General features: G+C 46.2%; 1 protein-coding gene across 1 annotated transcript in view; it reads right to left on the bottom strand.

The window, feature by feature from the left end:
- Nucleotides 1-13388, bottom strand: part of DHX8 (DEAH-box helicase 8) — a 40077-nt gene that overhangs the window by 20262 nt on the left and 6427 nt on the right. Inside the window, exons 5-7 of the mRNA XM_061591188.1 lie at nt 4874-4983; nt 1614-1919; nt 519-663 (exon numbers count right to left, since the gene is read on the bottom strand). Coding sequence (XP_061447172.1) covers nt 519-663; nt 1614-1919; nt 4874-4983 — 561 coding nt within the window. The remainder of the gene's footprint in view (nt 1-518; nt 664-1613; nt 1920-4873; nt 4984-13388) is intronic.

Below are 13388 nucleotides of genomic sequence, written 5' to 3'. Positions count from 1 at the left end.
GGTGAGAATTAAGGGGAAAGGGTAGATGAGATATCCTAAGGTCAAAACAACTGCAGAGCAAGACTGCGTAGCAGAAGTCTAGGGCAGAAACAGCATCATGGCACTAGTCCAGAAAGCCAGCAACAGCTCTCTTCCTAGATAATAAACGTTTTTATAGCTCCAAAATATATTCATTGGAAACACACCCAGCTACTTGGCCCAAGCGAGACATGGAATTTATATTACGCCGCCCTGGGCTCCTGCTCAGAGGAAGGGAGGGATATAAATAAAAGAAGAAATAAAATAAATAAATTCTTATATGGCCAAAGGAGGAAGGTGATATGGCCGGGCACTAACAAATGAGTAGTGGAGGAGCAACAAAGCAAGATTGTGACAGAGGGAAAAGATTGGTTCAAGAGGAGACACGGGAAGAATGTCTCAGGGAAACAGGAGCAGCAAGGCAAAGAAGGGAGAAAGGAAAGGAAAAAAACAGAAGCAGAGGAAAAGTGGGGGGTTGTGGAACGGAGGACCTCTCCTACCTTCATGCTGAGGCTGGTTTTAGAGCCAGTGAAGGACAGCACTTTGACCTTGACCTTCTGGCCTTTGCTCACCACATCAGCCACATTAGCAACACGCCCCTCACGGCGCAGCTCTGAGATGTGGACGAGTCCTTCCCAGCGTTTCCTAAAAGGGAGACGGGACATGGAAAGGTCCAGTGAATGTGTTATACCTCATGCAAGGGCTTTCTAAAGTTTTAAACTTCAGCTCCACCCGTAGGAAAGGTATCAAGATGGCTAGGGTAATACTACGCCTAATCTATGGACCAGTTGTTTTACATCCCAGTCCTAAACATGTTTACCTAAAACGTAAGTCCCGGGAAATCAACAGGACTCACTTTGTGATTGCTTAAAATTGCAGCATTAACTTGTAAGAGATTTAAATGTTTGGGTTATTTATTTATTTATTTAATTACATTTCTATCCCTCTCTTCCTCTCAGTGGGAGCCCAGGGTGGCAAACAAAAACACTAAAAACACTGTGAAACATCTTAAAAACAGAATTTAAAATACAACAAGACACCTTTAAAAACATATTAAAACAAAGCATCTGTTTTAAAAAAAGCTTTAAAGGCACCTTAAAAGGCAATTCCAACACAGACTGGGAAAACATCTCTACTTAAAAGGCTTGTTGAAGATCTTCAGTAGGCACGGAAAAGATAACAGAGATGGTGCCTGTCTAATATTTAAGGGGAGAGAATTCCAAAGGGCAGGTGCCACTACAGTAAAGGCCCACTTCCTAGGTCGTGTGGAATGGATCTCCTAATAAGATGGTATCTGTAAGAGGCCCTCACCTGCAGAGTGTAGTGATCAATTGGGTCTATAAGGGGTAAGACGATCTTTCAGGTATCCTGGTCCCAAGCTGTATAGGACTTTGTACACCAAAACCTTGTTTTCTGTTATAGTTTTCCCCACTTTCTCTTGGTTCCTTTTTAAGTTATAATAAAAACATTTTTAAAGCTAACAATAGTTGGCACAATTTAAAAAAGTATGGCCTCAATTTCTCTGTTTTTGGAATTGCACATATCAGCAGCAGCTAGGAAAGAAAAAGGTGCGACATCCACTTTGCATCAGATACCTGAGTCCTTCAAGCTGGACAAAACAGCCAAACTGCATGATGCTGGTGACTTTGCCATTGTAGATGTCCCCAATGGAAGGCTCTTCTGGTGGGGGCCGGTCCACATGCTTATCCCGCCACCGGTCATTGCCCTTCTCCCTGGGCTTCTCCCGCTCCTTGCGGTCCCAGCTGAGACTTCTGCTTCTGGAGCGGTACCTGGATTGACCCTTATTCCTCTCCCGCGTCCGGGAACGAGAGGAGGATTTTCGTTTCCGCTTTCGATCCCGATCTCTACTGCGGCTGCGACTCCTCCGCTTTTTCTTGGTCCTAAAAGAAAATATGAGTACTCATATCCAGTCTGATTAAATGCAACTTTAATACAGTACAGTTAACGGATGAGCCTGTGGTTCCCAGTAGTCACTGCTGCTTGGATGAATGGCAATTAATCCAGAGGATGTGGATAAAAAATTTCACCCTATTATTGTTTTTAAAAACTTGTCCCTTACGAAGAAGGGGGGCAGGGACTGGGTCCAGATGTTAGTGGCTAATTATACCTGAGGCCACTCTCACTCAGCTCTAGGTATCTTGGAAGACATGGATTTTTTGGACCATTCCAATCCGGCTTTCAGACCAAGAGTATCCTGATTGCTCAAACTCATGATTCACCCCAGAAGGAAGACACAGGGAATGATACCCCACCCTGTTAATTCTCCTCCATCTCACAATACAAACTGACCATGTTATCTTTTTGGATCACCAGCCTGGATTGGGTGTTGGGAACACCACAATAGTCCTGCTCCTGCCCACAGACCAGTTCTAGAAGGTCGCACTGGGGATATAGGCTAGAGGATTCCACAAGGCAATACTCCATTCTTTGTTATGTGTTTACATATATCCTTTTTTGTGTCTAGGAATGTGAGACTAGAGGCCATCAATGTGTCAACAACATCCAGATCTATTTCTCCTTTCATCACAGTAAGTTGTGGCAGCAGATGAACTGAATAGGTGTCTTCAGCCAGCAACGTGCTAGATGAGGGCCAAAAAAACAAAGTTAAATCTGGACCAAAGAGCAAGGTAATGAAGACGGGAATGCACCAGAGCCAGGAGAACCTTCGGTCTCAGCCTAAACAGGAAGACTTTTATAGCACTTCCTGTCCAGGAATAGACATGTGAAGGCCTGGGGGGTTAAAAACCAAAAAAGGTTTATTTCAAAGCTTCTTTTTTTCCTGAAAAATTGAAAATAAAATGGATGATGAATTATTGTTTTAGCATGATAAAATGTTTAAAATAAGGTATATTCATGTATCTACTCCCCCAAAAATATTTCTAAAAACTATGTAGCAGGAAGACTACGTACAGTATCACATCACGGCAATTCCTGTACACTGAGGACAAGCAAATTCTGAGTTACACATTGAGAGTACAACTCTCTAGTCTAATACAAGAGCAAGATGCATTTCTGCCTCTAGGAGGCACTGCCACTGACATAAGAGAAGGAAGGAGGATTCAATGCCTTCTTTGCTTGTGGGCTTTCAGTTGCCGGCATCGTTGGTGAATCTGGTTCCGTCCTCTTGACTAGGCCTCCAAGGAGAAAGTACAGATCAACAAAAAACAACCACCAGAAACTGATATCGACAGTTCAGAAAGCGAGACTGATTAAATTTCACGTAATATTCTTGTGTCTTGGATTTCCTCCTATTCTTTTTCTCAGCACTTCCTATGGTAATTAGCACTTTATGTCTGCTTCACACTGTGGAGGACTGGCGGAGACATAACAATTTTCATAATACACAGTTTTCTTTGTTTGATGATAACGTTGATGGTTTCTTCTGCTTTTATTATTGCTTTTTGTCTACTCCTCATAAACTGGCAAAAACAAAGAGACACTAGGTTCCTTAATTAGCCACTTATAATAAATCTACCTTACATTTGTGTGTGTTCCTCCAGGTAAGCCTTGGGTACTAAACCAGCACCTTGGCCTTTTGGCTACTGCTACTAAACGGTCTGTTTGGCTTGAGGCTCCAAGAAGCAGAGAATCTGGCTTTTAGCTCTTGCATCTGTGGAATCCCAGGGACGTCCATTTAATTTAAGGTTTGGGTTTCCCCTGGCCCAAACTGGTGGGCAGAAGGGGTGGTGACAACATGAGCTACATTACAGGGTGATTGTTGTTGTTTTCCAGCCCTGGTAAGATTTATTTATTTATTTAATTTGTATCCCGCTCTTCCTCCCAGCAGGAGCCCAGGGCGGCAAACAAAGCACTAAAACACTTTAAACATCATAAAAACAGATCTTAAAATACATTAAAACAAAACAGCATTAAAAACATTAAAAAAAACTTTAAAAAAGGGTTAAAAACATTATTAAAAAACATTAAAAGCAATTCTAACACAGATGCAGACTGGGATGGGTCTCAACTTAAAAGGCTTGTTGAAAGAGGAAAGTCTTCAAAAGGCGCCAAAAAGATAGCAGAGATGGCGCCTGCCTAATATTCAAAGGGAGGGAATTCCACAGGGTAGGTGCCGCCACACTAAACGTCCGTTTCCTATATTGTACAGAACGAACCTCCTGATAAGATGGTATATGCAGGAGGCCCTCACCTGCAGAGCGCAGCGATCGGCTGGGTATATAAGGGGTAAGACGATCTTTCAGGTATCCTGGTCCCGAGCTGTATAGAGCTTTGTACGCCAAAACTAGAACCTTGAACTTGGCCTGGTAGCAAATGGGCAGCAAATGCAATTCTCTCAGCAGCAGGATGACATGTTGATGATACCCTGCCCCAGTGAGCAGTCTCACTTCTGTGTTTTGCACCAGCTGCAGCTTCCGGACCAACCTCAAGGGCAGCCCCACCTAGAGCGCATTACAGTAATCCAGCCTGGAGGTTACCAGTGCATGGACAACAGTGGTGAGGCCACCTCGGTCCAGAAACGGCTGCAGCTGTCTCACCAGCCGAAGCTGGTAAAAGGCACTCCTAGCCACTGAGGGCACCTGGGCCTCTAGCGACAAAGATGGATCCAGGAGCACCCGCAGGCTATGGACCTGCTCTTTCAAAGGGAGTACAACCCCATCCAAAGCAGGCAACTGACCAATTATCTGAACTCGGGAACCACCAACCCACAGTGCCTCCAGATTGGCAACTGAAGGTGCCTTACAAGAGCTGTGGCTTCCATGGGTTTGGAACCCAACGATCTTGACAGATCCCACTCTGCCTTCTGCTCACTCCTGAACTCAGTCACCCATGATTCTTGAAAACACATACTGAACATGTGGCCCAAGGAACCTACTGGGCCTCACTGCTTCGGTGTTTCTCCGTCTTGCCTGCGGCCGGCATCAAAGCTTCCAACTCCTTCAGGGCATCAGCAGCCACCTTCACATCATCTTCATCCAGCATTGTCTGCACAGGAAAGAAAAGAAGCTCCTGAATAGTCAGCTGACCCACTAATTGAACATCTCTTTTGACTCCATGTGGTGACAGTCACAGTACAGCTAAATTCCTCCTGGCTCTGAGGCCAGACCTCACCACAGTTAGACTGCAATCCTGCCCCCATGACTTGGGAGTAAGCCCCACTGAATTCAGCAGCCCACTTAATTATTTTTTTGCAGTGGTAATACGCTGTGCTAGATGCTGTAAGATTTAATTGTATTTTTATTGCTTCTTTTATTTCTCAGGTTGTATTTTATTGCATTACAATTTGCATTCCAGAGAATTCAAGTTGTAATGCAATAAAATACAATATAAGAAAGAAAAGAAGCAATAAAAACACAACAATCAATATGAATATTTAATGTGGACATGCCATGGACCACCTGAATGAAGGTCACGGACCATGGTTTAGGAACCCCTGGTGCAGGCAATACGAGCTAGCTAGGCCAATAGTCTGACTCGCAGCTGTCTATGTTCCTATATTTATAGCCACAGCAATTCAGGGATGCTAAAAGTGTTCTAACCATTTTCAGGGCCTCGTCGTTTTCTTTTAAACGTTGATCACACATACATAAATATATGTGATTTCAAACAGCAGTGCCTGTTTGTGTTTACTTCTGTATTCAAGAAAACAAAAAGAGAAAAATAGAACAATGTAGACATATATAGTTCAGCCATAGAAGCTCAACAAATTATATACAGTTCTTAAACTGCACCAAACACTTCATATGGTTGAATATTATATATAGGGTACAGAACCTTCAATGTTTTCTTAAAATCTAACGTAAGTGATGCACATCATATTGAATTGTCACCTCTTAAAATATTTACAAGCGTTCCAACAAAAATAATTATCAAGTAAAGCTTTGAATATAACATTTTGAATTCTTCCCCCAAAACATTTCAGTTCACAAACTACATTTGGTAATTGGGAAGGCTTTTTATATATTTATACAAATAATAAAATTAACATGACATGTATTGAGTCAACAAAACAAAACGGGTTGCATCCAACTAAGGCATACTCAGAATCCTGTCCAAAGGGTCTACTCAGAGTATGACTAGTGCTGGCGGCACTCCTCTGTCAAATAAATGAATGAATGAATCTTTATTTTTACCCGCCCTTTTCCCAAAACTGGAACTCAGGGCGGCTTACAAATAAAAACTACACGTAGGTAAAAAAAAATACAAAAATATACAATGAAAATAGAATTAAACTATTCGCGACATTAAAACCATGAAACATACACTTAAGATACTAAGACAATTTAACACATTAAGAATAGGACCATAGAACAATACAACAGACCTTATGAGGCCCTATCTTAAACATCTTCTAGTCCAAAAGCCTGTCGGAATAAAAAAGTATTTGCCTGCTGACGGAAGGATAGCAAGGAAGGGGCCATTTGTGCTTCCCTAGGAAGAGAGTTCCAGAACCTGGAGGCAGCCACCGAGAAGGCCCTATCTCGCGTCCCCACCAATCACGCTTGTGAAGGTGTTGGGACTGAGAGAAGGGCCTCTCCTGAGGATCTCAGCGCCCGGGCAGGCTCATATAGGGAGATACGGTCTGACAAATAGCCTGGACCTAGGTCGTATACAGCGTATAAACGTGCTAAATAAGAGCTCTCTCCATTTAGGGCAGGCAAGAGTTTTCCAATTCAACATTTTCCAGAAAACCCACATCATTTTATTTTTATTCCCAATCCCCTACTTCATTCCCCTGCTTCGGTTGCCTGGCTTTCATCCCTACTCCCACAAACATCCTCCCTCCGGTCTTTGCTCACTAGCCCTGACTGCTGTGTTCTCACTGCACTGTTGGTGGCAGTATGCATCTCAAAGCCAGTTGCTGGAGGGGAGAGTGTTCTTGCACTCGGGTCCTGCTTGCGGGCTTCCCAGAGGCATCTGGTTGGCCACCGTGAGAACAGGATGCTGGACTTGATGGGCCACTGGCTTGATCCAGTAGGGCTCTTCTTAGGTTCTTTGCACCTGTAGCCAACCCAGGTTGGCTGGCAGCAGTAGCTAGGAGGAACCAGCCACACATATAAAGTCAGAGCACCCTAGCGAGGGAGCCTGCTCCACGAGCTAGAGGGAGCCCCAGCTGACGAAGCGTCAAGGCCCCAGCTGACAAAGCATCAAGGCAAGTTAAGCAGCAGAGCGAAAAGAGGGTAAGTAGCTCCCATTTATTCCATTATTTAATTGAATTAAAACAGCTCAGAGCAATAAGTAATAAGGGCAGCCTAAGGTCACCCTGAGCTAGGAGCCAAATCCTGAAAGAACCTATATCTTAGGAGACAGATCCTAGGAGAAGAAAGCCTATAGAAAGCTAGTGTTCAACACCACCCTAGCAGGAAAGCTTCAGGGGACACTGTAAACAAGGCTAAATTCCAGTTGGAGAGAAGGGGAAAAAGGAAACTCCACCGATACATACAGGGAGAGAATCAGCTCAGTCCTTGCTAAAAAGGGCAGCTTTAGCCTTCCTGAAACACAACCACAAGCTCTGTTTCTCTAGGTTAAAGAAAGGTCAGGCTGTTCTAGGTGGGAAAACAACAAACAAAAAAGACTTGCCTGGAAGTCGCAGCCCCTTGCTAAGATTAAAAGCAGCCAAAAGCTTAAACAGCCCCGCCCCTCGCTCAGGAAGGAAGCCTGAGATAATACTAAAGAGTTAAGCCCCAGCTGATAGTTGAGCCATCAGCCTCAAGTAACACATCATTGGCTGGCAGCAGTAGCTGGGAGGAACCAGCCACACATATAAAGTCAGAGCACACTAGCGAGGGAGCCTGCTCCATGAGCTAGAGGGAGTCCCAGCTGACGAAGCGTCAAGGCCCCAGCTGACGAAGCGTCAAGGCCCCAGCTGACGAAGCGTCAAGGCCCCAGCTGACGAAGCGTCAAGGCCCCAGCTGACGAAGCGTCAAGGCCCCAGCTGACGAAGCGTCAAGGCCCCAGCTGACGAAGCGTCAAGGCCCCAGCTGACGAAGCGTCAAGGCCCCAGCTGACGAAGCGTCAAGGCCCCAGCTGACGAAGCGTCAAGGCCTGTCCCGTCCAGAGCCGAAAGAATGAGGCTGGAGTGTGTGTGCAAGTAAATCTCGTTTTATTAGAGTAATGGATACATCAAAGGCATTGCGCTTCATAGGAAACCCTACACTAACTCACTAGAGTCCCTAACTATACTCTAGACATGCTCTGCAGCGTGTGAAGGAAGTTGACTCAACAACCCCCCCCTGGGAGCAGCAGGCTTATATAGGAAATGTTTTCGAACGTAATCTCTGACTCCTTTGTAATTCCTGTCTTTGCCCTGTCCGTTTCTCGTGGCGATGGGAATGAGGAGACAGGGGACGCGCATCCAACGGCTCATATGAAGACACCTGCTCCCGAGCAACGGGCTCGAGGTCAGGGGGCGGTGCCACACTGGAATCCTCCTGGGAACTGCTTGGTAAAGGAGGAGCTGGCACTGTCTCTGAAGTTTCCCCCACAAGTCCTCTGCATCAACTGGGGGCGGTGTGCTCGGGTCCTCGGAAAGGGCGTTACTCGTGGGAACTGGCTGGAGAGCAGGCTGCCCCCCTCCCGCACGATCCTGCTCAGACACAACGATCCCCAACTCTGCTTCTTCTGGCTGCGGAGGCGCCTGAAACTCATGCCTCCCCCCTTCCTGTCCCTTCTGAGTTGGCTGCAGCGCGTCAAGGCCCCAGCTGACGAAGCGTCAAGGCCCCAGCTGACGAAGCGTCAAGGCCCCAGCTGACGAAGCGTCAAGGCCCCAGCTGACAAAGCGTCAAGGCCCCAGCTGACGAAGCGTCAAGGCCCCAGCTGACGAAGCGTCAAGGCCCCAGCTGACGAAGCGTCAAGGCCCCAGCTGACGAAGCGTCAAGGCCCCAGCTGACGAAGCGTCAAGGCCCCAGCTGACAAAGCGTCAAGGCCCCAGCTGACAAAGCGTCAAGGCCCCAGCTGACAAAGCGTCAAGGCCCCAGCTGACAAAGCGTCAAGGCCCCAGCTGACAAAGCGTCAAGGCCCCAGCTGACAAAGCGTCAAGGCCCCAGCTGACAAAGCGTCAAGGCGAGTTAAGCAGCAGAGCGAGTTCAGCAGCAGGGCGAGGAGGCCAGGGCCCCCCACTCTGCCCGTCTGTTCCCTGACCTCAACTAAACCGCAGTCTCCAACCCATTGACGTAATAAACCTTAAACAAAACTACGCAGGTAAGAAGCCAGCAGGGGTGTGGGGGCTTTCCAGTGTTTTGCACCGCCTGCAGCATGTACGACTATCTGCCTGTTGGACAGAAGTCGTGGGTGTGCTCTCGGTGCAATGAGCTCCTGGCTCTCCGGGAACGACTTCATTTCCTTGAGGCCAAGGTGGCGGACCTGGAAAAGCTGAGAGAGGCAGAGAGGTGTGTGGAGGAGGCCTTCAGGGACTTTATAGCTGTGTCTCACTCCAACGATGATAGCTCTCCTGCTATCATGAAGAACGATGGTCTCGGGGAAGGAGAGCATCCAGCTGAGGAAGAGGGAAACGATCCCTTAGAAGGGACCCATTCCTTGGGGGATGAGCAGCTATCCTCTCGTGCCGAGGATATCTCTCCAGGGGCTGGAGGGATCCTTGTAGTGGGTGATTTGATCATTAGGAACATAGACAGTGGGGTGTGTGATGGGCATGTAGACCGCAAGGTGGTTTGCCTGCCTGGTGCGAAGGTTGCGGATATCGCCCGTCGTTTAGATAGTTTGGTAGACAGTGCTGGGGAGGAGTCAGTGGTCGTGGTGCACGTTGGCACCAATGACATGGGGAAATGCAGCCGTCAGGTCCTGGAAGCAAAATTTAGGTTGCTCGGTGGGATGCTGAAAGCCAGGACCTCCAAGGTGGCTTTCTCTGAAATGCTACCGGTTCCACGCGCAGGACCAGCCAGACAGGCCCAGCTTTGCAGTCTCAATGCGTGGATGAGACGATGGTGTCGGGTGGAAGGGTTTGGATTTGTTAGGCACTGGGGAACATTTTGGGACAAGCCGGGCCTGTACAAAAGGGATGGGCTCCACTTGAACCAGAATGGAACCAGACTGCTGGCACTTAAAATTAAAAAGGTAGCAGAGCAGCTTTTAAACTGACTGAGGGGGGAAACCCGACAGGAGCTGAGAAAGGTCTGGTTCGGAATAAACCTCCCCCCTGAGATAAAAACCAAAGAAATGATGAAATTTTAAAAGGGGTAGGCCTAGAAGTAGGCATTGTGAGAGCAGGGGCACAGGATATCAATTCAGAAGAGCAAAATTACCACAGGCCAAACCACAAGTGCCAAAGACACTTGAAGAGAGACACTGCTTACAAGTGCCTGTACACTAATGCTAGGAGCCTGCGAACCAAGATGGGAGAACTGGAGTGCTTGGTCTTAGAGGAGAGCATTGATATAGTGAGCATAACGGAGACCTGGTGGAATGGAGAAAACCAGTGGGATACGGTTATCCCTGGATATAAACTATATCGGAAGGACAGGGAAGGACGTATTGGTGGCGGAGTCGCTCTATACGTGAAAGAAGGCATTGAATCCAACAAGCTCGAAACCCCAAAAGAGGCAGACTCCTCCACAGAATCGTTGTGGGTGGTGATACCATGCCCCAGGAGGGACTTAATACTGGGAACGATCTATCGTCCCCCTGATCAAAATGCTCAGGGAGACCTGGAGATGAGATATGAAATTGAGGAAGCATCCAAACTAGGAAATGTGGTAGTAATGGGTGACTTCAACTACCCGGACATAAACTGGCCACATATGTGTTCCAGTCATGACAAAGAAGCAAAGTTTCTAGATATTCTAAATGACTATGCCCTAGACCAGTTGGTCATGGAACCGACCAGAGGGACGGCAACCCTGGACTTAATCCTCAGTGGGGACCGGGACCTGGTGCGAGATGTAAGTGTTGTTGAACCGATTGGGAGCAGTGACCACAGTGCTATTAAATTAAACATACATGTAACTGGCCAATTGCCAAGAAAATCCAACACGGTCACATTTGACTTCAAAAGAGGAAACTTCACAAAAATGAGGGGATTGGTAAAAAGAAAGCTGAAAAACAAAGTCCAGAGGGTCACATCACTCGAAAATGCTTGGAAGTTGTTTAAAAACACTATATCAGAAGCTCAACTGGAGTGCATACCGCAGATCAGAAAAGGTACCACCAGGGCCAAGAAGATGCCAGCATGGTTAACGAACAAAGTCAAGGAAGCTCTTAGAGGCAAAAAGTCTTCCTTCAGAAAATGGAAGTCTTGTCCGAATGAAGAAAATAAAAAAGAACACAAACTCTGGCAAAAGAAATGCAAGAAGACAATAAGGGATGCTAAAAAAGAATTTGAGGAGCACATTGCTAAGAACATAAAAACCAACAACAAAAAATTCTATAAATACATTCAAAGCAGGAGACCATCTAGGGAGGCGATTGGACCCTTGGATGATAAGGGAGTCAAAGGTGTACTAAAGAACGATAAGGAGATTGCAGAGAAGCTAAATGAATTCTTTGCATCTGTCTTCACAGTGGAAGATATAGGGCAGATCCCTGAACCTGAACTAACATTTGCAGGAAGGGATTCTGAGGAACTGAGACAAAAAGTGGTAACGAGAGGAAGTTCTAAGCTTAGTGGACAATATAAAAACTGACAAATCACCGGGCCCGGATGGCATCCACCCGAGAGTTCTCAAAGAACTCAGATGTGAAATTGCTGATCTGCTAACTAAAATATGTAACTTGTCCCTCGGGTCCTCCTCCGTGCCTGAGGACTGGAAAGTGGCAAATGTAACACCAATATTCAAAAAGGGATCCAGAGGGGATCCCGGAAATTACAGGCCAGTTAGCTTAACTTCTGTCCCTGGAAAACTGGTAGAAAGTATTATTAAAGCTAGATTAACTAAGCACATAGAAGAACAAGCCTTGCTGAAGCAGAGCCAGCATGGCTTCTGCAAGGGAAAGTCCTGTCTCAGTAACCTATTAGAATTCTTTGAGAGTGTCAACAAGCATATAGATAGAGGTGATCCAGTGGACATAGTGTACTTAGACTTTCAAAAAGCGTTTGACGAGGTACCTCACCAAAGACTTCTGAGGAAGCTTAGCAGTCATGGAATAAGAGGAGAGGTCCTCTTGTGGATAAGGAATTGGTTAAGAAGCAGAAAGCAGAGAGTAGGAATAAACGGACAGTTCTCCCAATGGAGGGCTGTAGAAAGTAGAGTCCCTCAAGGATCGGTATTGGGACCTGTACTTTTCAACTTGTTCATTAATGACCTAGAATTAGGAGTGAGCAGTGAAGTGGCCAAGTTTGCTGATGACACTAAATTGTTCAGGGTTGTTAAAACAAAAAGGGATTGCGAAGAGCTCCAAAAAGACCTCTCCAAACTGAGTGAATGGGCGGAAAAATGGCAAATGCAATTCAATATAAACAAGTGTAAAATTATGCATATTGGAGCAAAAAATCTTAATTTCACATATACGCTCATAGGGTCTGAACTGGCGGTGACCGACCAGGAGAGAAACCTCGGGGTTGTAGTGGACAGCACAATGAAAATGTCGACCCAGTGTGCGGCAGCTGTGAAAAAGGCAAATTCCATGCTAGCGACAATTAGGAAAGGTATTGAAAATAAAACAGCCGATATCATAATGTCGTTGTATAAATCTATGGTGCGGCCTGTGATGTTCCTATATTAATGTATATATGGTAAGTGTTGTTGTTTTAGAAGATACATGGTAAGTGGAGTGAAAGAGGAGGGGGAGTGAATGGGCAGTAGAATGCGAGATGATTGGCTGAGTGTTTAAAATGGCTGAACGTATAAAAGGAAGAGTGAGAGTGGAATCTGGGGGAGAGAAGAGAACTGAGTGGGTTGCTTGGTGGGGTTTAGAGAGTTGTTTGCCAGGAGGGAGGTGGAGTTCGGATTAGTATTGAGTAAAACCATATGCTTATGTGCCTTAAGAAGAAATCTTGTTAATCTTGTTAGCTTTGTTATCTGTAATAAATACTTAATTTGGTTTACCAAAGGCCTGATCCTTGGCTGGGGTTTCACAGACCAGAAGGGAGGGTAAGGTAATGACCAAGGCTGAAGGGGAACTGTAACAAATGGTGGCAGCGGTGAAGAGAATAACAATACCAGTATTCAGAGTCTCTGGGAATACTAGTATTGGGACGTTACTGGTGGTTGCCTAGCAGGGGCATCTGTTGAGATCTGTGCTAGAGCGGATAGGTAAACCATAAGAGAGTGCGGTCCGGACTGGTGGAGTCCCTGGTGGTGCCTAGAGACAGGCAGTAACCACGAGCAGGTAGGAACCTGACAGGGAGAGCCAGGGAAGGACGCCTCATACGGCCGCATTTGGAATACTGTGTACAGTTCTGGTCGCCTCATCTCAGAAAGGATATTATAGAGTTG

This window comes from Rhineura floridana, chromosome 11 (assembly GCF_030035675.1).
Source record: "Rhineura floridana isolate rRhiFlo1 chromosome 11, rRhiFlo1.hap2, whole genome shotgun sequence".
NCBI lineage: Eukaryota > Metazoa > Chordata > Lepidosauria > Squamata > Rhineuridae > Rhineura > Rhineura floridana.
Note: the sequence above shows the minus strand (reverse complement) of the source record. Positions and strands in the feature narration are given on the sequence as shown.